This window comes from Ascoidea rubescens, assembly GCF_001661345.1.
Source record: "Ascoidea rubescens DSM 1968 unplaced genomic scaffold ASCRUscaffold_4, whole genome shotgun sequence".
NCBI classification, from domain to species: Eukaryota; Fungi; Ascomycota; class Saccharomycetes; order Ascoideales; family Ascoideaceae; genus Ascoidea; species Ascoidea rubescens.
Genome location: NW_017962916.1, coordinates 149,654 through 171,043, shown reverse-complemented (window position 1 = coordinate 171,043; position 21,390 = coordinate 149,654). Strand labels below are relative to the sequence as shown.

Genomic DNA, 21,390 nt, shown 5'->3' with positions numbered 1-21,390 from the left:
TGTGGGAAACGGCACCAGCGGCAGCGCACAGGCTCCACTGGCATCATCGTTCCCTAGAACAATGCCCGCAAAGACGCAAATGCCCTACCAGCCAATCAGAGGAGCGGACAGGGGGTTCTCAAAAACCGGCACCGCCACCTGACCCAGCCGGTGTGTGTTGAAACCCACAGGGGCAAGCTGAGTGCGCAGGTTTTGTCTGGAGAGATTGAGTTTGCAAGAGTTAATAATAAACTGATATCACTGCGAGAAATTCAGCTGCTGCCAAACACACTCACGGAAATGGGATGATTTTCTGCAGCAGCACTGCACTGGCTGCAGTTAGAGTTTGGCTATGCAGACACGACTCAAGTGGTGGTCTGCCCGCAGTGCCTGTACTATCAGGATGCGCTGCCACACCTTGTCGTCTTGTCAAACGACACCGGTGAGCGATAACGTGGTGATTGAATAAATAACAGACCTGCATTAATTACCATCTGTCAACACTGTTATCATCCTCTTGCAGTTTCTGTAGAATCTGTGCTCTCCATTTCTATCTGTTGTGACGAGTTTCATCCAATTTCCCAAGCTTGTTGCCATGCTTGCTAACATGCTTGTTATCCAGAACCTGTGCGACCTTCGCAATTTCTCTTGTTTCTAAGGCCAGGGTGCCTCTATCGTTCTTCTATTTTCTCTCCTCAATTGTACCAACGTATCCTCTTTTTTTTTGGCTGTCCTTTTGGTCCATATCGATCTCCCTTTTGGGCTTTTTCACCTTTTTGAGCCCATATCTTTTTGCTGTGATTTGGAAGAAACTTAATTTTTAATTTGATCTGAAGCTAGTGTGCCCAATCAGGAAATCAAATTTGAGCTATTTGACTTTATCTACTCTTTTACTTTTCGTCACTTTCTTTTACTGCTGTATTGGCTGGGCTACAAATTTAGATGGTTCTCTCAACCGTATTGCTTTCTGCTTTCTGTTTTCTGCTTTCTCTCTTTCAACTGGCCAATTGTCTCTGGCTTTTTACAAAGTCAATCTTTTTTACTTGATTGAATACTAAACCTATCTTGCACTACGGTATCAAAGAAAGTTATTCATATCAAGATATTGAGTATTCATTAATTGAAAATGTATCTTGTTTTTGTTTTATCCCATTTCATTTTCATTTTCATATTCTATGTATTTTATTTTTTTGCTAAAAACCAAAAATAATTCAATAAATGTCTCCTTCCCAATTTACTCCAGAATATCTTGAGCATCTAGAAGAGATTTGTGTCCATTAAGATTGTTTTCGCTATTATCACTACGGTACCAAACTATATGAATAAATTTATGAAGTAATTCAATTAATTCCAGTTCTTATTTTATTTTAAAACTTTTTTTTTTATTTCTAAACAAAATAAGTAATAAAAAAATAAAAAAATAAAAAATAAAACTTCATCACCATTTTAAATCTCAATCTAATGTACCTTGAAATCACTAAGGAATGAATATTGAAGGAATTTACTTAATTTTTATTTTATTTTATTTTATTTTATTTTATTATATTATTTATTTTTATAATATTAATTTTTTGTTCCTTTAAAATCTCATTAATTGATTCATAGTAACGTGTCGATAATCAATTCAAAGCATTCAAATCGATATAATAAAGCGATTATTAGTTTCATTCCACGTCTTACAAAGATCTAATAAAGATTTAAGATCGAATTGTAATTCTAAAATATAAAGACAAAACCAAAAGAAATCAAAATTAATAACAGCAGCATCATATCTATGATAATATCGATACTATTACTGATTCTATCATGAAATACAATATAATATTATTTTTAAATTTATCAAAATGAACATCAGGCGTCTTACTCTATGTTAAAGGAGTGTTAATTTACAGTCTAAAAACAAGAAATCAATTTCAAATTTGGAAAAAATCCATTATAAAAGAAACTAATATGCTTTCTTATAAAAATTTATTCAATTAAAAACCGTTTCAATTTAATTTTTCTCATTTTCATTTACTTTTATAATGTTAATTCTAATTAAAATTATGACTTTATTCAATTCTATTTACTTGTAATCTAATATCTTATTTTGTTTTTAATATTTTGTCTCTCTCTTAATACTTTCCCACCTTAATACAAAATCAGTTTGTTCAGGCAGTTAACTTTCTGGCTAAAGCTCATTCAGTTCTCTAAAAACAATCTACATTCAAGAATTTAATGGGTATATGAATAATTATTGTAACCCATTTGAATTCTACCCATTTGCATTTGAATTCGATTTACCAAACCTTTATTTGCCCACTAATCTCTTTCAAATCTATAAAAAACCTCCCCAAATACCAATCAGCATGTACTAATAATACAACAATACTATGTTCATAAAAACTCTCATTCAAATTCAAAAATTCCACAAAATTCCTCCCAAAATCTGTTCAAACTTCCATTATATTTGTAATTTGATCTGGATTCCCAAAAGACACAAAGATTGCACGTGATCATTATCAAGTTCTATTTTTAAGGGGCTGCGCAAAACCACAGCAATGGTACCTCGCTACACAGCGTCAAAGACTGCATATATACGCATGTACTTTAGTTTCAGCAGTGTGGGTCTTTCTCCATTCAAGAAGGTACGACACTAAAAAGCTGGGGTTTGAGTTGGTACTATTCCTACAAAGTATTGCAAAAATTATGTTTGAGCTGTTTCCGAGAAACTGCTTTTTATCTCTTGCTGATTTATTTCTGGTTTCATGATCCACTTATTCAATCGATTTATCTCTCTTTATAACACTGCACTAACTCGAGTGAAACACAAAACTTGGTATGTTTGTGAAATGTCTGTGATCTGTGGGTCTTTGGGACGAGTAAATCAAAAGCCAAAATCGGAGTTGTGGTTAAATAATTTCAAATACCCATAAGAAATAAGTTGTTTTAGATAGGTTTTCGTTCAATCTGGTACTGTTCAAGGTCACTGATTGGCTCAATTGACTATTATTCATTATGGTTTTCTTTTAACTTTTTTAACTACCCTTTCAAAAGGTCAGCATCAATTTTGATTCGTAATCACTGATATCATCCTGACTTTTATTTTCCTTGCATCACAAGATGTAAAATACATTTCTTTGAGTCGAACAAACATAAAAAAAGGAATTTAACCTGTATTTTAACAAAATTAGATCAAAATTATTTCAACATTAAAATAAAAAAACAACTATCCTCGTTTGATTTTTTAATTTTCATCAACTATAACAATATTTACTAGTACGGAATAATCACCTATATTTTATTAATCTAGTTTCAGTAATTGATACAGTTCATAATGGAGAATAGTACTATAAGAATTGTCTTATTAATCACTTTTATTCTTCTTTTTCTATCAATGATAGTCTTATTAATTGCTTTAAAAATAATTAAAAGAAAAGCATTGGAATTAGTCAAGGAGGAAGAGTTCAATGTAATTAAAATCGCACTATATGAATATATTTTATTGTTTAAACCAATTGTATTCTTTCCAAATAAATCTTATTTAACGAATGATGGTAATAATAGTGATAAAAAGGAATTCATTCAATTTCCAAAATATGATTTCAATTCTCATTTCATTAATTCTAATGTTTATAATAATTATAACTCAATTGAAAAATTTGTCAATTTAAGAAAAGTAATTTGTTTTAATGAAGAAATACTTTTATCTCAGGAATTTTTTCAGACTAGGTATGAATTTGAAAATCTTAAATGGTATAAAATTTTCAAAAATCTAGAAGTAATTTATTTTAATGAAAATAATGCAAGAAAAATGGTTTATATTAATAATGTCAATGATTTAAAATTAGAATATTTAGAAATTTTAAAAAATCTAAATGAAAAAAAATTAAATAACTTAATTCAATTATCAAAATTGAGAAAATTATCTTATGAACAGACTTTATTGCTTAAATGTTATAAATTAAAAGAAAAACAGCTTCGAAAACTTAAAAAGATAGATTTTTTCTCCGATAATGACTTTTCTTATGACTTTTAAATTTATTCTTTAGTTTCCTTTAAGGTTTGTTTTATTTACACTTTGTTTTTAATAAAAATATCTGATTATTATACATATTAAACCAAAATAAAAACAACAAATAATAATCAAATCAAAAACATAAACAGTGAAAAAAAAATCGACTTCATTTTCTTGAAGTTTCAATCCTTTCCGCCAATGATTTATTACTCCTAGAATTGAAAAAGCTATTTGGTGACCTTGACCTTGACCTTGACCTTGATCTTATTCTTAATCTTGATGTATTTCTTGATTCTCTGAACGCTTTTGGCGCACTTGGTGGTTTTCTCGCACTTCTAAATCCAGGAAATAAATCATCATCATCATTATCGTTGCCATTGTCATTATTATTACTATTATGATTATTGTTCTCATTATTTCTATTTCCTACTATGCCCGTTTTTATAGAATTACTAAACTTATCTCCAAATAAATCATCCGCATCATCCGCATCATCATTGTTATCATTATTTTTAAGACGGAAATCTGGATATAATTTTGGATTATGATTATTTTGATTATTTTTAAATAAATATTTTTTACTTTTAAACAAATCATCTTCAAAACTATCTTCATATCGACTTTTATTTAATTGATCGCGATCTCTATATGAATTGTCTGTTTTTTTTCTATAGTTGTTTTTTCTTTGTGTTGTTTTATAAATTTTTTTCCTTGTAGGTTCGCCATGTAACAAATAATATCGTGATCTTTCTCTTGCATTTCTAACTTTTTTATCATCAATTGTGGATTGTGTTATTGTAAAAATGATATTATTGTTAGCATCTCTGTTAATTTTATAATCTTCCTGATTCAATTTCTCATCTTCCTGATAATTACTTTTTGAAAATAAATTCTTAATAAAAGGCTTTGATCTTCTCTTGTCTGTTATTTTTGAGTTAATAGAAGCATCAACGCTATCAAAAACAGATAAAATCCTTAAAGCATTTGAGCAATCATCTATCGACTCAAAAATCACGTTGAGCGAATTGTCATCGATCCATTGAATTCGAAATCTTAATATCTTATCCTGTTCATCAGAAATGGTATCGTTCAAATAATGATCCAAATAAGTTTTGATATCTGTTGTCGATAAATCATTGACACCATCAATCTTTAGACTATTTAATCTAATATTTCCATCCAAAGTAGAATGGTCGGTCTCCTTTTTTGCTTCAGCATTTATATCAATTTGTTCTATAACCTCAGGCCGATCAGCAACGCCCATAGAAACATCATTCATATCTTCATCCATCTCTGGTCTTCTGCTCTGATTTTATTTGTTGTTGGAAATTTAACTAAACTTTTGCTCAGTAAATGAAATAATCTAGGTGAATTAAAGCAGGGTTACTTTTCAAAAATGAACCACGCGTTTTAAAAACTACTCTGTTGATGTTGAAATTATTGCACTAAATAATATAGTGATACAAAGTTGACATCCTATCAAATAAAAAATAATCAATTTGATCAACTATCAAAAGAGAATCATCGTCAATAGATAATGATTTCTACTGAAGCAATGTTTCGACAACGGATTTGAAGTTAGAAACCACCAGAGTAGAATTTTCTGAAGGTACATTTCCATGGTGGATATTTGATTCCGCGGATATTATCCGATATATACTGCCGATAGATACTATTATCAAATTAATCACTATTAATTACTGAGTAGACTGAAAAATCACAAAAATCAAAGATAAAAAAAACAAAAGAGAATGAAAATAAAAAAACAAACAAACAATTAGGGAATAAATAGAAAATGTGGAGAAAATAAATTAAAAACAAACTAGAAGGCGATCAAGGTAAATTGAAGTCCTCAATTGAAAATGAGAAGTTGTTGAAAACCGGTTGACACATATTAAACCAATTTACAGCACCTCTAATCAACTTCATTTGTAAAACCTTCAGCATTATCAGTACTTAACTTTTCCAATAGAAATTTTGTATATGGAGTTTGCTGGATTTCAACTTGTGGCAAAGTAACTAAATCCTCAAGTTCACCTCCATAAGCTTTTGGCAATTTTTTGGTATTTATCTGTTCCGCCATTGTTGAAGCATCACTTAAAACTCTGAACTTGGCAACAGTTTCTTTTGAAATAAAGAAATTTTTGACAACATAGTTATAAAACCAAGCCAAAATGAATGGAATGTTTAAAAAGAATTTTCTGCTTAATAATTCTGGATAATAATCTTGGAAAATTTTAATAGTGCTTTTAGTAGATCTCTTAATGCTTGCATCCATTCTTAAAAAACTAATATCTTTATAATCATGAACCTGAGCAACAAATTGATTTTCTTTATCTTTAAAATCTAATAATTGAACGGATTTTTCCATTAAACCAATTCTCCATCTAAGAAATTCGTCTAAATCAATAAAATAATCTTTAGTTTGAGCAACTTGAACTGGAGATTTGGCACCATAAATATTCCAGGTTATTACTTTACAATTTTCAGGGTTTTCAGAGTTATTAGTTAAATAACCGATGTTATTAAACATCTTTTTATGTTCTTCTAGAAAAGCAGCGGATAAAGGCTTGAATTCTTTGCGCCAAATTAATGTATTCTTTAATTGAGATTCAGATTCAGGTATTAGAAAATCATTTGCTTTAAGAAATTTAAAGGCCAAGACTTTGGCTACAGTTTCATCATAAAAGTCTCCTGTGGGACTTAGTTGATGACCAAATAACTCATCATAATCAGCTTCCTTAGTAATTTCAGGTAGTTTATTAAAAAAAAGATTGAAGTTTTTCTTTTCTCCTGATGATTTAAATGTAACACCTTCAGGGTAAATTTGATCATCTTCAGATGTGGAAGTAGCCACCTCAGCATTTTGTTGAGATTTATTGCTAGCAGCATCATTATCCTTGGTTTTGGTGTTTTTTCCATTAATGGTTTCTTTGTTGTCGACGACTTCTTTGTTGTCAGTTGTATCTTTTATAATTGTTGCAGCTCCTTGAGTTTTGTCAACGATTTGCTCTTTTGACTCCTCAATGGGCTCAGGTTCAACTTTCGTAGAATTGCCCTTGTCCTCTGATTTTGATATATCATTAGAAACAACAGTCTCTGGTGCCTTTTCTGTAACAAAATCTTTCTTAGGTTCAACTTCAACTGTGGGATTATTCTTAACTTGAGTTTCAGTTTCAATTTTTTGATCTAAATCCTTTTTAATTTCATTTGTTTTATCATCAACCTTGGTGACTTCATCCGTGTCCTTAATTGAGGAGGCAGTTTTTGAATCTGCCAATTGGGTTATTTTATCATCAGTTGTACTAGTGCTTGTCACTTCTTTTTCAACAGATATTGGTTTAGTAGTGTCACCAGCAGTGCCATTGATTTCAGCCATGTTGAAGTAAATTTAATCAAACTAAAATTGAAATAGAAATTAAAACTGAAATTGGGTTGAATAGAATAGAATTGAATACAACAGAATAGAATAGAATAGAATTGAATCAAAAGAAATCAACTTGAATGAAATAGAAAGAGGAAAAATTTTAATAAAATACCAGAATCAAGAACACATCAACTCAAAAGTAAATATCTAGTTCAAACATTCGCTTAAAACGTCCCGTGAAAACAGTTCAGCACCTGATAGATCCATTGCACTGGTTGGGGATTTCTTGATAGATTTCTGGTGCGTGATCCGGATCACCATTAAGCTGTATTTGTAATTGCTGAGTCATCCACGAATATCCGTTTGAATCCGCAACAGTCCTGTGATTAATTTCTCGCCATCAACTTTGGTTTTATTATTTTTCAGTCAATTGGAGAGACTCCATATTTATCGAGATTCAGCATTGATCTTTATCGAGATGATTTTCTTGCAACAAATAAAATCATCTGTTACTTACCCCTCTTCGATATCGCCTCTTGCTATAAGCTTCCAGCAAGTGCGTCATGTCTCCAGAAGAAAATTAGCATATCCACCTAAGCATCTTGGTTTTCGTTACAATGGTCGAATGCCAAAAAAGAATCATAAATCTAATTTCAGATTTATGATGAACCAGTTCTTAGGGCCACAAAACTATAAAGGGGAATATCGTTTCAATATTTTTTCTGATCCACAAACAAATAATGAAACCAAGTTTATCACTCGTGAATTACCTGGAGACTCTGCAGTAGTTTTACCTGAAAACAGTAATGTTGAATATCCCCCTATTAATAAAAGGTTTTTATCTGATAGAAGGAAATTTCAACCATTTTTCATGAATCCACAACTATCTACAAACTTAATGTTGACAGATAAAACCAAAAGAAACATTTACGAGGATGTGGAAATTAATAAAATCCCAGTTTATGAACTAGCATTCAAGTATAATATCAAGATTCCAAGAATCGAAGCTGTTGTTAAATTGGAGAAAATTAAATTATCTATAAAAGCAAAAAATGATCAATTTTTTAATGACGTTAAAGATGGTGTAAAATCTGTTAAAAAGGAAAAATTGCAAAAGAAGAAAAGTAGTATAGAAGAGTTGAAAAAAATGTCATCAACAATGAAAAAAATCTTTCCATTGTTTGAACGTCATAGAAAACCAGAGAATCTAACCGAAATTCCTGCACCTGCTAAGACTCTTCAATCTAGATTTTTAACAATTAATGAATCTGAACCATTCGGTCCAGTTGACGCAGCTAAAGTGTTTGGTATTAAATCTGGTAAAGAAACATTGCAAGATATTGCTGAGACCGAACATAAGGAATTTCATCATGAAGAGCAAAAAGAAGGCAAAGAAGTTTACTATGCACCAGTTTTGGAGGGCGAGAAATCGGTGTTTAGATTTGTTAAATCTAAAGTTGGTAAAGTTGGTCATAGATATGGTGCATCAAATAGAGATAATAAAACCGATCGTAAAATTGGTTTTGACACAACTGGTAGAATGGTTTATATTTAGTTTTGGAAAACGAAAATTTCCTGTTTTTTTATATAATCATTACTTTGTAAATAAACAAATTAATTAAATGTAGTTTAATTGAGATTCTGATTTAAGGTTTTTTGACTACAGTATCAATTAGACTAGTAAAGTGATGGTGGAATAATAATGGGGTAATAATTATCAAGAAAAAAACTCCGATATTTGAAATTTGTAAAAATTTTAACAGCGAATACTAAGCTATGTTAAAACGTTATTACTAAATAGAGAAATTAAATACAAGAAACATCATATTATATCATATTGCGTTACGATATATCATATCAATTAACTCTAAATGTAATTGAATATTTAATTAGCTAATTCACCACAGTCATCGATTGAAATGACGCCTCTGGTTGCACCAGATGAACTACCTAAACTTTCAATTTTCTTGACAACAGAGTAGCCTTCAACAACTTCACCGAAAACAACATGTTTGCCATCTAACCAAGAACATGGAACAGTGGTGATGAAGAATTGAGAGCCATTGGTGTTTGGACCAGAGTTGGCCATAGATAATAAACCTGGTTTGGTGTGAGCAACCCTGAAGTTTTCGTCAGGGAATTTCTCACCATAAATTGATTTACCACCAGTACCATTACCTCTGGTAAAATCGCCACCTTGTAACATAAATTGAGGAATAACACGGTGAAATTTGGAGGATTTGTAACCGTAACCTTTTTCACCAGTACATAAAGCTCTGAAGTTTTCAGAGGTTTTTGGAACAATATCGTTGTATAATCTGAAGACAATTCTTCCTAAAGAGGAACCTGTTAAAAAATCAAAAATAGCCGAAAACCAGCCATATTGTTAGTTAGAATTTGAGAAAAAATTGAAAGAAAGAAAAAAAAAAGGAATTTAAGGATAACTAGGTATCAAAAGAATATAGAAAGAGCAGGAAAACAGAATTCACTTACCATTGGCAGAGACATCAAAGAAAACTTTAGACATTTTGGTATAGAGTAGTTATGTGGGCTTGGAAATTGGTACACGACAGTTAAAACTAGGAAAAAGTTGGGTAGAAATGTTGAGGAAATAGAATCAGAAACAGAAAAAAAGGGAAATTGAAAGGACTATTTATATAAGAATTTTATTGGGATGAGGTGAAAGAAACGTTTTCGAGATTATGTTTGTAATAACGGGAGAATTTTAGAAAAGATAACCAATAGAGTGATTTTTTCAGAGTAAACCCGTTGACAATTTCCCCGTGGAAGCAGGAGCTAAGGGCAATTTGAAGCAGATGGAGTAGGGTATTTCTCGACACTGAAAAGTCTAAAGAGTCAAGAAACAGAATGGGGGAAAGTTGATTTATTGGAAACCTTTTAAACCTTTTAAACCTCTTGAGCCTTTTGAACCTCTTGAACATTTTGAACTATTGAACTATTGAAAACTATTAAAGCGCAACTGAAACCCAATTGAAAACATGGGAAAGGACTTGGTTTGTATGTTAGCCAATGTAATTGCATACAAAGCAATATGGGAGAGCCAAAAAACCCCAACCACAAAACCTGGGAGGTACAGTTTAACGAGATATCAATGATATTAATGCTATATAGAGTAATTATAAAACAATTGTAAGATAATTATAAGGTGACAAAATTAAAAATTGAATACTGTTGGTTTGCTTGATTAACTCAATTGAATTATTTTTTTTCTTTCTTTTGGAATAGCGGTTGGCCAATATCTTTGCCTCTTAATTTAACGCCTAAAACTCTTTCCAACTTAGCAAGAACAGATTGAACAGGAATAGCTCTACCTGCCTCATAATCGTTGATAACGGTTGGTTTTTCATTTATCTTAGTTGCCAAATCCTTTTGAGTTAGTTTTTTCTCCAATCTGATTTTTGAGATAGTTTTACCGACGGCAAGATCAATTGTCTTTGGTTTAACGATTTCATCACTTCTATCTACTTTAGTTAATCTTTGACCTTCAGCATCGCCCTTTTTGTTGGCACCACCAAAGTATTTTTTATCGACTGATACGACACCACCAGTTCTTCTTGCTTGATTGACCTGACTTTGAGATTTGGCTACATTTTGTCTTGGGCCTGAGTTACCACGACGAACATTACGACCAATGACAGTTTCTTTATCCCAATCGACATTTGAGTTAGAACCCCAAGCAGACATTTTTAGTATTAAATGGAAGGAAATAGAGTGAAATGGATCAAAATAAAGTTTTAATTAGATATATTTATATAATAATAAACAATAATATTAGTATTGATATTTATAGTGATATGAATGTTGTAGAGATATTACTGATAAAGCAGTTGAAGAAACAAGACTGTTCGTTTTGTATGATGAATAATCATCATCTAAACCTGTGAAACTAGAACCTTCTATGGGGAAATGAGGTGGGATGAGCATTACCCGGTGTGAAAGTGCGTGATTCTTGGTTTAGGAAGTTTAGAAACCGCGTCATTCACGCGACGCCATTAGTGTGGGTTTTCGCTTTGTAATTGGTTTTTTTATTTATTTATTTATTTGCAAGTTTGTTTTACAAAATTAGCTACAGTATTTGAAGACTAATTTCGGTAGATAATAAGTTGACGAAATGGCGTATGTTTAGATTTAGTTATTATTTAATTATTGTTTAATTATTATTTAATTAGTATTCAATTAATATTCAATTAGTATTCAATTGAATTAGGGTTGTGAAGTTTTAGACATTGAATTAACCATTTTTTTCAATTGAAAATAAACAAAAAAACAATCAATAGAGGCAGAAAAATTAATCCATTAAACATAACGAAGTTTGATTATCTAAAACTTGAAAACAAGTATAAATTTGGAGCACATGTTAGTGCGAGTGGAGGAATTTACAATTCAGTTATCAATGCTAGAAAGATTGGAGCCAAGTCGTTTGCAGTTTTTTTAAAATCGCCCAGGAGATGGGTATCGAAGGATTATACACAAGAGGAAATTGATAAATTTGGAATATTGTGTGAAAAACATGGATACAATCCCAGAACGGATATACTTCCACATGGTCAGTATTTTATCAATTTAGCTAATCCCGAGAGCGAGAAGGAGGAGAAATCCTACAAGTCATTTGTTGACGATTTGAAGCGATGCGAACAGTTGGGGATTGGGTTGTACAATTTTCATCCTGGGTCGTCATTAGATTCGGACCATGGAGAAGCTTTAAAGAGGTTGGGAAAGAATATTAATAGAGGAATTAAAGAGACCAAGTTTGTTAAGATTGTGATTGAGAATATGGCGGGACATGGGAATTTAATTGGAAGCAAGTTGGAAGATATTGGGAAAGTGATTGAGATGGTTGAAGACAAGGAGAGAATTGGGGTGTGTATTGATACGTGCCATACGTATTCAGCAGGGTATGATATTGAAGACGAGAGCAAATTTGGAGAGTTTTTAAAGAAGTTTGAAGAGGTTATTGGGATGAACTATTTGAGTAGTGTTCATCTTAATGACTCGAAGGCGCCATTTAACTCGAATCGAGATTTACATCAGAAATTGGGGCATGGGTATTTGGGATTGGAGATATTTCGAGTGATTTGCAATCTGGAGAAATTTGAGGGTATTCCGATAATTTTAGAGACGCCTATAGAAAAGGGAGAGGATGATTTAAGGTATGGAGAAGAGATTGAGTTGTTGAATTGGTTAATTGGGAAAAAAAAAGAGGATGAAGAGTACGTGAAGAAGAAAGAGGAATTGAGTTTGAAGGGCAAGAAGGAACGAGAAGAGCAGATGAAGAAGTATTTGGTCAGGCAAGAGAAAGAAGAGAAAAAGCGAAAGAAAGAAGAGGGAGGTAATACGAAGAAGAGAGGTATAAGAGAGAATGGGGAAGATATATTGAGTCAATTGAGCAAGAAGAAGAAGACAACGACGACGAGGAAGGAAAAGGAGGAAAAGAAGGAAGATTGAGTTGGTGTGATATATAGATGATTGAATTAGTGTAAATAAAATAGATAAAGCAGCATTAATGATAAAAACGTTAGTTCTATGCGAAGAGATGAAAAGATGGAAAAGATACGGGAGTGGAGACCCGCCAATGGGAAGAAGGATAAACTATATAAATAGATCGAAAAAAGGCGAGAATATAGATTGTAAATTGTAAATAGTATTGAATTGGTATTTTTTGAGGGAAGGAAAATGAGAATATTATCGGATAAAAATATCGAGGAATATTTAAAGAGTATTGGAGAAGAAGAATTGAAGGAGTTCCAAGATGTGTTGATCGAATCGTTAATTGATTACGAGAAGGACGAAACGTTGATACCCAAGAGGATAGTGATTGAGAGCGAAGATAAGGAAAGCACGTATTTGATCATGCCATCTAAATTGAAGGATCGAGGAACAAGGGAAAATAAGAAAATAGGAGTTAAGGTGCTAACTGGATCGAAAGAAGGATTTAATGGTGTTACAATGATATTGGATGGGAATAATGGGAAACCGAAGAGCATTTTGAATGCTAGGACGTTAACAGCGTTTCGAACAGCATTGTGCACGAGCTTATCGTTGGTCAAGGTGCTACCAGTTGAATTGGTGAGAGAGTTGAAAGCAGAGGCAGATGGTGAATGTGATGAGATTACAGTGTTTGGGGTTGGGTTGCAAAGCTACTGGCATTTGAAGATTTCATTGATGATCTATTATAAGACAGATTATTTCCAGAAGATCAATGTTGTGAGCCGAAACTACGATAATGTGAAGAGGTTCATTGAGAAAATCAAAAAGGAAGGCAAGTTGCTTGAAAAGCGCGATGGAGGAGAGATTCAAGTGGAAGGAATCGCAATGGAAGAAGGTGGCAAAATCAAGAAGAGCGTCCAGAGAAGCTTGGTTGTTTTCGGCTGCACGCCGTCGACGGAGCCCATTATCCTCGGAGAGCACTTCCGGGACAGCACCGGGAGAGTCTCGAGGTTTGTCGGCGTGATTGGATCGTACAAGCCGCACATGACTGAGGTTGACAGCGAAATCATGGGGGAGTACACCATGGAAGGCGTGCGCAACAAAGTTGTCGTGGACAGCAAGGCACACTGTTTGGCAGAGGCAGGCGAGTTGATCCAGAACGGTGTTCCAGCGCACGCATTGCTATCCATCGCAGAGTTGTACGCCGGCACACTCGAGCACGTGAGCGGACGCGTGTTGATGGAGCGCTTTGGCAATCCACACGTGATCGTGGCCAAGTTGGTTGGGTTGAGTATTATGGACGTGTGTTGCGGAGCACATTTGGACGCGAAGGCCGAACAACACAGCGTCGGGCTTGAGGTGCGCGACTTCTAACGCAACCGCTCTGAGATAGCGGCCCATCATTGCACGTGCCCAAACGCAACTTTGAGCCAACAGGGACGCATGCTGTGTGCATGTGACCGCGCTGTGCGTGCGAGCGACGTGCGTGGACGGGAGAGGACGAGAGATAAGAAGAGATAAAGGGAGCGATTAGAGCACCAGCCTGGACACACCAGCCTGAAGCCACCAGTCCTGAAGACACTGCTGCCGCTGCTGCACGAAACACGTCCACCGCCGCCGCCGTCCGACCAGCGCCACACCGTCACCTGTTCCGAGCCCAACTCATCGCAGCTTCCTCAAACCTTGCTGATTTCACGTCTTTTCTCGTCGCCTCAACCCTCAACACCATCTCTCGAGCATCCCCAGATATCCCTCCAACAGCTTCCCTATAGCCTCAATATACCTCTCCAACACCTTCTCATAGTACTCCATTTCTCTCATTATATCACCATTTAATCTTCATTTCTTTCTCATTTCTTCCCTTTCTCTCCTCGAAGAACTCTATTCCTTCTCTTTCCTCAGCTCTCCTACGCACCTACTCCCCTACTCTCCTGCTCTCCTGCTTGATTTATAATATCTACTAAAATCCTCCCTTTTTGAAGAAGAGAATCTCATTTTAGCTGGTTCTCTTTAAATTCTATTTATTTTCCATCTAAACTCTATCTGGTTTCACTCCAAGGTTTAATTAACTCATTTATTATTTAATCAAGGGATTTTCCTTTTTTTTCTCTTGACTCTCAACTAATTATTATTTTAATCCATTTATTTAATAATATGTCTAATAACCGAAATAATAACAATAACCAAAATAACCAAAATAACCAAAATAACCAAAATAATAATCAAAACAATCAAAATAACAACAACAACAGTAACATCCAAAACACAAAAAAATTAATTCATAATGACTTGATCCCAGATTACCAAATCGATGCTGAAATTGGTAAAGGCTCCTTCGCAAACGTCTATAAAGCCATCAACATCAATTCCAACAAACCTGTTGCAATCAAAGCTGTCCTACGTTCAAAACTAAAAAACAAAAAGCTCCTAGAAAACCTAGAAATCGAAATCCAAATCCTAAAGGAAATGAAACATCCCCACATTGTCTCCCTACTCGATTGCAAACAATCCCTCAACTACTTCCACCTAATAATGGAATACTGCTCTCTAGGCGACCTCTCCTTCTTTATCAAAAAGAAAAACCAACTAATCAGCTCAAATCCAATCATACACCAGATTTTCAATAAATACCCTTCTCCTTCCCTCATATCCTCAAACAACAATGACAACAACAATGTTCCTTCTTCCCTCAATAACTCACTTTACGCCAATGGCCTCAACCACCTAATGATCCTCCACTTTCTAAAACAGCTATCCTCCTCCCTCAAATTCCTAAGATCAAAAAACTTGGTCCATAGAGACATAAAACCTCAAAACCTACTCCTATGCTATCCACTACACGATAAAGCCTCCTTCCAAAACCTAAACTACGTTGGTATCTGGGACTTACCAATCCTCAAAATTGCTGATTTCGGTTTCGCTAGATTCCTACCAAACACTTCAATGGCTGAAACCCTCTGTGGCTCCCCATTATACATGGCCCCTGAAATACTAAACTACGAAAAATATAACGCCAAAGCTGATTTATGGTCTGTGGGCGCTGTTCTCTACGAAATGACTGTCGGTAAACCACCTTTCAGAGCAAACAACCACATTGAATTGCTAAGAAAAATCCAAAAACAAAACGACAAAATCATCTTCCCCCACGACTTTCACATAAACACAAACCTCAAAATTCTCATCTCAAGCCTCCTAAGACTAAATCCAACCGAAAGAATCAGCTTCCATGAATTCTTCAATGACGAACTAGTCAATTACGATTTATCTCCCTACAACACCACCCAATCTTCTTCCCTCAACAACTCAAACATATCCTCAAATAACTCAACTATAGATGAAAACTTATTCATCTCAGAATTCATCACCTCACCCCAAATCAAAGCTCAAAATCAAAATAAAAATCAAAATCAAATCCAAAATCAAATCCAAAATCAAACTCAAAATCAAACCCAAACCCAAACCCAAACCCAAAATCAAAATCAAATCAGAACTCAAAATCAAATCAATTTTATCAACAATTCTCCTCCAGTTCAATTCAATACCATGAAAAACATCTCCAAAAAAAAATCGCTAGAAAAAAATATATCCCAGCCTAAACCTCATTCAAAATCACATTCCAAAAACAACTCCCAAAATCATGACTTGATTCAAAACGCTATTCAAAACAACAACAATAAATCTCCAAATGAAATCAATACAAACAATAAAAAACAAAAAAAACCCCAATCCCAAAATCAAGAACAATACTTATACCCACAACCTACACTCCAGCAGCAGAAGTCTTCTCATAAAAAGAAACAAAAACAAAAATCTTCCTCAATCCAAAAACAAACTTCAACTTCTCCTCCACAAATTCTCGAAATCCCTTCCAATCGACAAAACGTTCCAACAGCTTCCGACATAATCGAAAAAGATTATGTTGTTGTTGAAAAAAGAAGTGTCGAAGTTAATGCTTTGGCTGATGAATTGGCTGACATCGGTACTGGTGCCGTTGCTATCAATAACACTAACAACACTAACAACCTTAATATTCTCAATAACAATATAAATCTTAATAATATTCTGAATCTCACCAACAATAGTAATACAAATAATAATAATAATAACAACAACAAAAATACCAATAACTCAAATGGCACCCATAATAGGCAACAATCTCATAGAGGTTCTTTTAGTAATCAAAGAAAATCAAGTTTTGAAAATAGAAGAATTTCACTTTCGTTTTCTCCAACAAATCCTTTATCAAAGGCTTTAGGAATTGCAACTACAAGATTATTTCCTACTTTTAAAACCATCAACCCTACATCCAACAACAACTCTCCTCCGCAAAACAATGATTACAATAATCACCGATTTTCTCCATCATCATCTCCTAACTATGGAAATATGAATACAATCTCTAACACTGATTACGCAATAAGCTATGATGAAGAGGCTGAAATTATTATCCAATTGGAACCTCTAGCTGCAAAGTCCCATGCAATAAAAACTTATGCTGATACTAAATACTCGCAAATTGTCCCTGCTCCTCCATCTTCTGCTATTGATGATTCAGATAGTGATGAAGATGATCAAGAAAACAACGTTTTGCCTCCAATATCAATTAAATCGCTCGCTGAAGAAGGTTATGTTTTATATTATAAATGTTTGTCTTTATTAGCAAAAGCAATGCGCATAACTGGTGAATGGTGGAATAATAACCGAAATAATGGAACTCAAAGACCAGCTTCTGTCAGATTAAATAATTTAGTCCAAGGTTGTCGCAATGAATTTAATGATTGTTTAGATAAAGCCCGATTTTTAAGCATTAAAATTAATGATGTGGTTAAAAAGCTTAATTTAACCCAACAAAAATTAGACGTTTTTGCTGAAAAACTAATTTTTGATAGAGCTCTAGAGATATCTCGAACAGCTGCAGTTAATGAAATGGTTGGTGAAAATTTAGTCTCTTGCGAAATCGATTACACAACAGCATTATGGATGCTAGAAGCCTTAATAGATGATGATAATTCAACGCAAAATTATAATAATAGTGTTTTTACTTCTACTTTAGGTTCCAACTCTCCTACTCAAACTCCATTTAATTTTGACAAAGACGAGTTCAGTGGTTCTGGTAACAAGTTAGAAGTTGGTGATAGACAATTAGTAGAAAAATTCATTGTTACAATTGGGAATAGGGTTACTATTCTAAGAAGCAGGATCGATAACCAAAGCAAAGCAAACAATTATTATTCCATTTAAATCTAAATCCTGTCTTACTATAACCTATCATGTTATATCCTTTGAAACTCTTTAAAATTTAGTTCTTTTATTTTTATCTTTTTTATTTTTTTCTTATTTTAATTTGAATGATGTTTATGTCCTTCCATTGATCAAAACACACAACTCTATATACGACCTGTTTGATTCAGCTATATCTTCACAAGTTATGTTCAATAGTTTGGATTTATGAAATCAGGTTCAATATCTCTTTTATTTTTTATAATATTTTTTTTTTATTTTTGTTCAATTTCAATTATAATTTTAAATTTACATTTACAATTACACTTATTTTCAACTATTTTTTTTTCATTTTCATTTATTATTTTGATTATTATTGTACTGGCTTTATTCTGCAGCAACTCATTCATTTTTTATGTTTTTTAGTAACATGTACATAACTACGTGAAACTTTCCCATTTTTTACTTTTTATTATTTTTATTATTTGGTTTATTGTGGTTGGGATTTATTAATTGGTCTTTGGATATCATAACAAGTTTTGACATAATTAATAGTTTTTACAAGTTTATGTCAGCTAATACATTGATCATACTATACTTATGTATTCACTTATCGTTTTTATTTTATATTATTTTATTTTTCTCTTGATAGTTAATACAGATAAATCGATATAATTTTAAATTTATTATTAGAATTTTCATGCTTGGTTTTCTTAAACTTAATCAATGTGTTTGGAGTTGTATCTACAATTTAATGGGAGATAGTGTAAGTAAAAATTTCGACTTAAAATAACTATATTACAAAAAAAGAAAGGAATACAAAAACTAAAAATCAATAAAAATAGAAAATCGAAGTAATTACAAAAATATAATTAAAGAATTATATTACTTCTTGGTTCTCATCCTTTACTTGATTTAACTTTCTCTTTTTGGGTGGTGGCTGACTTTTATTATCTCCATTTTCATCATTATCACTATCACTGTTTTTTCTATTTTCTTTAATAGTGCCTTTATCACTTTTCTGTTCCACTTCATCAGATAAATTTATTTTTTCCTTATTTTCTTCGTCATTCTGATTTTCATTATTTTCATTCTTTTGATTGTTTTTCTTTTCATCTTCTTGTTTGTCTTCATTATTATTTTCTTCATTTTCTTCGCTGCTTTCTATATCTTCATCTTCTTCGTCATCATCATCATCATCATCATCATCATCATCATCATCATCATCATCATCATCATCATCATCATCATCATCTTCTTCTTCTTCTTCTTCTTCTTCTTCTTCTTCTTCTTCTTCTTCTTCTTCTTCTTCTTCTTCTTCTTCTTCTTCTTCTTCTTCTTCTTCTTCNTCTTCTTCTTCTTCTTCTTCTTCTTCTTCTTCTTCTTCTTCTTCTTCTTCTTCTTCTTCTTCTTCTTCTTCTTCTTCTTCTTCTTCTTCTTCTTCATCCTTTTCTTTTTCTTTTTTTACTACAATAATTTTTTCTTTAGAAGACGTCTCACTTTTTTGCTCAAGCTTTTTGTCATTAATATTTTTTTCAACTTCATCAGTCTTAATTGAACTTGATTCTAGCTTAATATTTTTCTGCTCTTGTGGTTTTTCTTTGATAATATCAATTTCAATTTCATCTGTCTTTTGAGAATGATTTTGGACAATTTCATCTTCTTCATCCTCCTGCTTTTCACCAATAAATAGCACATTATTGCAACGAATAAAAATTTCACCAATTCTACCTTTATTTTCGCCGTTTATATATTCATAAGCATCGTCAATTTTTAAATTCATGTAGCCATCAACAGCTAACAACAAGCCCTTGTATTCGGTATTATTCCATTTTAAACGTACAACAACTTGTTTGTTGACCAAAGATTTCATAAAAGGTTTGGGATTTATAGGTCTGACAAGCTAAAAGACGTAATGGAAGAATATTGTTAGTATACATGAATAAAAATAAAGCATTTAAAATGTGGATAGGCTTTTCTAATCAAAAACCCCACTGAAAAGCCAATTCAACATAATATTACTTACAAACATCTTTGATATTCTCTTTTTCGATGACACTTTTTATCAGTAAACTATGTTCCAAACCGAGAAGAGTAAAAAAAAGCAGATATAATCAGGTCACGAGTTTTAGCAAAGTTTGTAAAAATCCAAAAATATGATTATTTTATTGTTAATGTATATATAGAAATGGGAACATAAATGAAGAACTAGGTTATGATATCTTTGATATTACAGTTGCATTTTTTTTGTGGTCCATCAAAGAATCTAGAAAAAAAAAGCAGGAAAAAAAATGAGGAACAGTTTATCAACTATACTGCAAAATGATTGATAATCTACAAATTATTCTTTAATCATAAAGACAAAACTATAACTGTTTTGAAAAAAACAAAAAACCAATGTTTGACTGCTACGCCTGAATTTATTTCAATTCGCTGAAAATTTTGTCAATTTCAGCTTTAGCAGTAGAGACACTAATATCAGGGGCGATTCTAATATGAGAAGACTTCAATTTTCCATTGACAAAAATCCAGTGGGATCTGGAAATACTAAGAGCCTTTTTAGCACCCAAGGGAGCAATCAATTCCTTTTTAGGATCTGACAATAAACTGAAAGGTAATTCATGTTTAGTGATGAATTTTTGCTGAGTAACTGGACTGTCGCTTGATATACCAAAGATGGAAGCTTTCTCTCTTAAGGAGTCATAATTGTCACGAAAGCCACAAGCTTGTTTTGTGCATCCAGAGGTTAAAGCTTTTGGATAAGCAAAAATACATAAAATTTTGTTTTTTGAGGCAATTTCTGGTAATGAAACTTCTTCGCCCTTTTCATTCTTTAGTTTAATGTCAGGAATTTTATCACCAACTTTTAAAAAAGAAGATTTATCTAAAGGAACTTCAGCAGCTAAGGCTTTAGCATTTCTAGCATCTCTTGCAGCTTTTCTTTTTGATCTTTTTAAAGCAACTTTTTCAGGAGAGACAGCTGTTTCTTTTGATTTTTCAGCAACAGCAGCTTTTTTAACTTCTTTCTTCTTAGGAATTTCAGCTTTTTCAGACTTTTTGGAAGTTTTAGTTTTATCGGATTTTTTAGAAGTTGCAGTTTTATCAGCTTTTTTTGGAGTTTCAGGTTTTTTAGAAGTTTCAGATTTTTTAGAAGTTACAGTCTTTTTATTACCATTTTTAGATGCTTCAGCCTTTTCAGACTTTTTAGGAGTTACAGCTTTTTTGGGAGACTTTTTAGGAGTATCAGATTTTTTAGAAGTATTAGTTTTTTTAGGAGTTTCGGGTTTTTTAGGAGTTTCAGGCTTTTTAGGAGTTTCAGCTTCTTCAGAGGTTTTAACTTCCGCAGAGGTTGCAGAATTTTTAGGAGTTTCAGTCTCAA

At 32.8% G+C, this 21,390-nt stretch overlaps 11 protein-coding genes across 11 annotated transcripts; 5 read left to right on the top strand and 6 right to left on the bottom strand.

Moving 5' to 3' along the window:
- The first annotated feature begins 3,012 nt into the window (after positions 1-3,012).
- Positions 3,013-4,069, top strand: ASCRUDRAFT_138191 (uncharacterized protein). Its single transcript, XM_020189131.1, has one exon. It carries the CDS (start codon positions 3,296-3,298, stop codon positions 3,995-3,997), a length of 702 nt encoding a protein of 233 aa, XP_020048096.1. The 5' UTR covers positions 3,013-3,295; the 3' UTR covers positions 3,998-4,069.
- Positions 3,879-5,470, bottom strand: ASCRUDRAFT_85321 (NCBP3 domain-containing protein). The gene has a single exon (XM_020194893.1). It carries the CDS (start codon positions 5,265-5,267, stop codon positions 4,143-4,145), a length of 1,125 nt encoding a protein of 374 aa, XP_020048095.1. The 5' UTR covers positions 5,268-5,470; the 3' UTR covers positions 3,879-4,142.
- A 130-nt stretch (positions 5,471-5,600) lies between these two features.
- On the bottom strand, positions 5,601-7,500 carry SFH5 (Sfh5p). Its single transcript, XM_020192917.1, has one exon. The coding sequence runs from the start codon at positions 7,353-7,355 to the stop codon at positions 5,892-5,894; it is 1,464 nt and encodes a 487-aa protein (XP_020048094.1). The 5' UTR covers positions 7,356-7,500; the 3' UTR covers positions 5,601-5,891.
- Positions 7,501-7,821: 321 nt separating this feature from the next.
- On the top strand, positions 7,822-8,898 carry MRPS35 (mitochondrial 37S ribosomal protein mS45; the record flags this gene model as incomplete). Its single annotated transcript, XM_020190393.1, has 2 exons — positions 7,822-8,415; positions 8,482-8,898. 2 exons carry the CDS (start codon positions 7,822-7,824, stop codon positions 8,896-8,898), a joined length of 1,011 nt encoding a protein of 336 aa, XP_020048093.1.
- Positions 8,899-9,228: 330 nt separating this feature from the next.
- On the bottom strand, positions 9,229-9,870 carry CPR1 (peptidylprolyl isomerase CPR1; the record flags this gene model as incomplete). Its single annotated transcript, XM_020192102.1, has 2 exons — positions 9,229-9,689; positions 9,837-9,870. The coding sequence occupies 2 exons, from the start codon at positions 9,868-9,870 to the stop codon at positions 9,229-9,231; spliced, it is 495 nt and encodes a 164-aa protein (XP_020048092.1).
- A 692-nt stretch (positions 9,871-10,562) lies between these two features.
- MBF1 (multiprotein-bridging factor 1) lies at positions 10,563-11,048 on the bottom strand (the record flags this gene model as incomplete). Its single annotated transcript, XM_020194468.1, has 1 exon — positions 10,563-11,048. The coding sequence occupies one exon, from the start codon at positions 11,046-11,048 to the stop codon at positions 10,563-10,565; it is 486 nt and encodes a 161-aa protein (XP_020048091.1).
- A 427-nt stretch (positions 11,049-11,475) lies between these two features.
- On the top strand, positions 11,476-12,809 carry APN1 (DNA-(apurinic or apyrimidinic site) lyase APN1; the record flags this gene model as incomplete). The annotated part of the gene is made up of 2 exons (XM_020194467.1): positions 11,476-11,480; positions 11,726-12,809. The coding sequence occupies 2 exons, from the start codon at positions 11,476-11,478 to the stop codon at positions 12,807-12,809; spliced, it is 1,089 nt and encodes a 362-aa protein (XP_020048090.1).
- A 228-nt stretch (positions 12,810-13,037) lies between these two features.
- On the top strand, positions 13,038-14,096 carry ASCRUDRAFT_21026 (uncharacterized protein; the record flags this gene model as incomplete). The annotated part of the gene is made up of 1 exon (XM_020189665.1): positions 13,038-14,096. A coding segment is annotated over one exon (1,059 nt), but the record flags the coding sequence as incomplete, so codon positions are not given.
- A 996-nt stretch (positions 14,097-15,092) lies between these two features.
- ATG1 (serine/threonine protein kinase ATG1) lies at positions 15,093-17,996 on the top strand (the record flags this gene model as incomplete). Its single annotated transcript, XM_020189396.1, has 4 exons — positions 15,093-16,319; positions 16,587-16,872; positions 16,957-17,825; positions 17,913-17,996. Coding segments are annotated over 4 exons (2,466 nt in total), but the record flags the coding sequence as incomplete, so codon positions are not given.
- Positions 17,997-19,408: 1,412 nt separating this feature from the next.
- On the bottom strand, positions 19,409-20,001 carry SMX3 (mRNA splicing protein SMX3; the record flags this gene model as incomplete). The annotated part of the gene is made up of 1 exon (XM_020192916.1): positions 19,409-20,001. A coding segment is annotated over exon 1 (377 nt), but the record flags the coding sequence as incomplete, so codon positions are not given.
- A 430-nt stretch (positions 20,002-20,431) lies between these two features.
- On the bottom strand, positions 20,432-20,881 carry DOT5 (thioredoxin peroxidase DOT5; the record flags this gene model as incomplete). Its single annotated transcript, XM_020190409.1, has 1 exon — positions 20,432-20,881. A coding segment is annotated over one exon (450 nt), but the record flags the coding sequence as incomplete, so codon positions are not given.
- Positions 20,882-21,390: the final 509 nt, after the last annotated feature.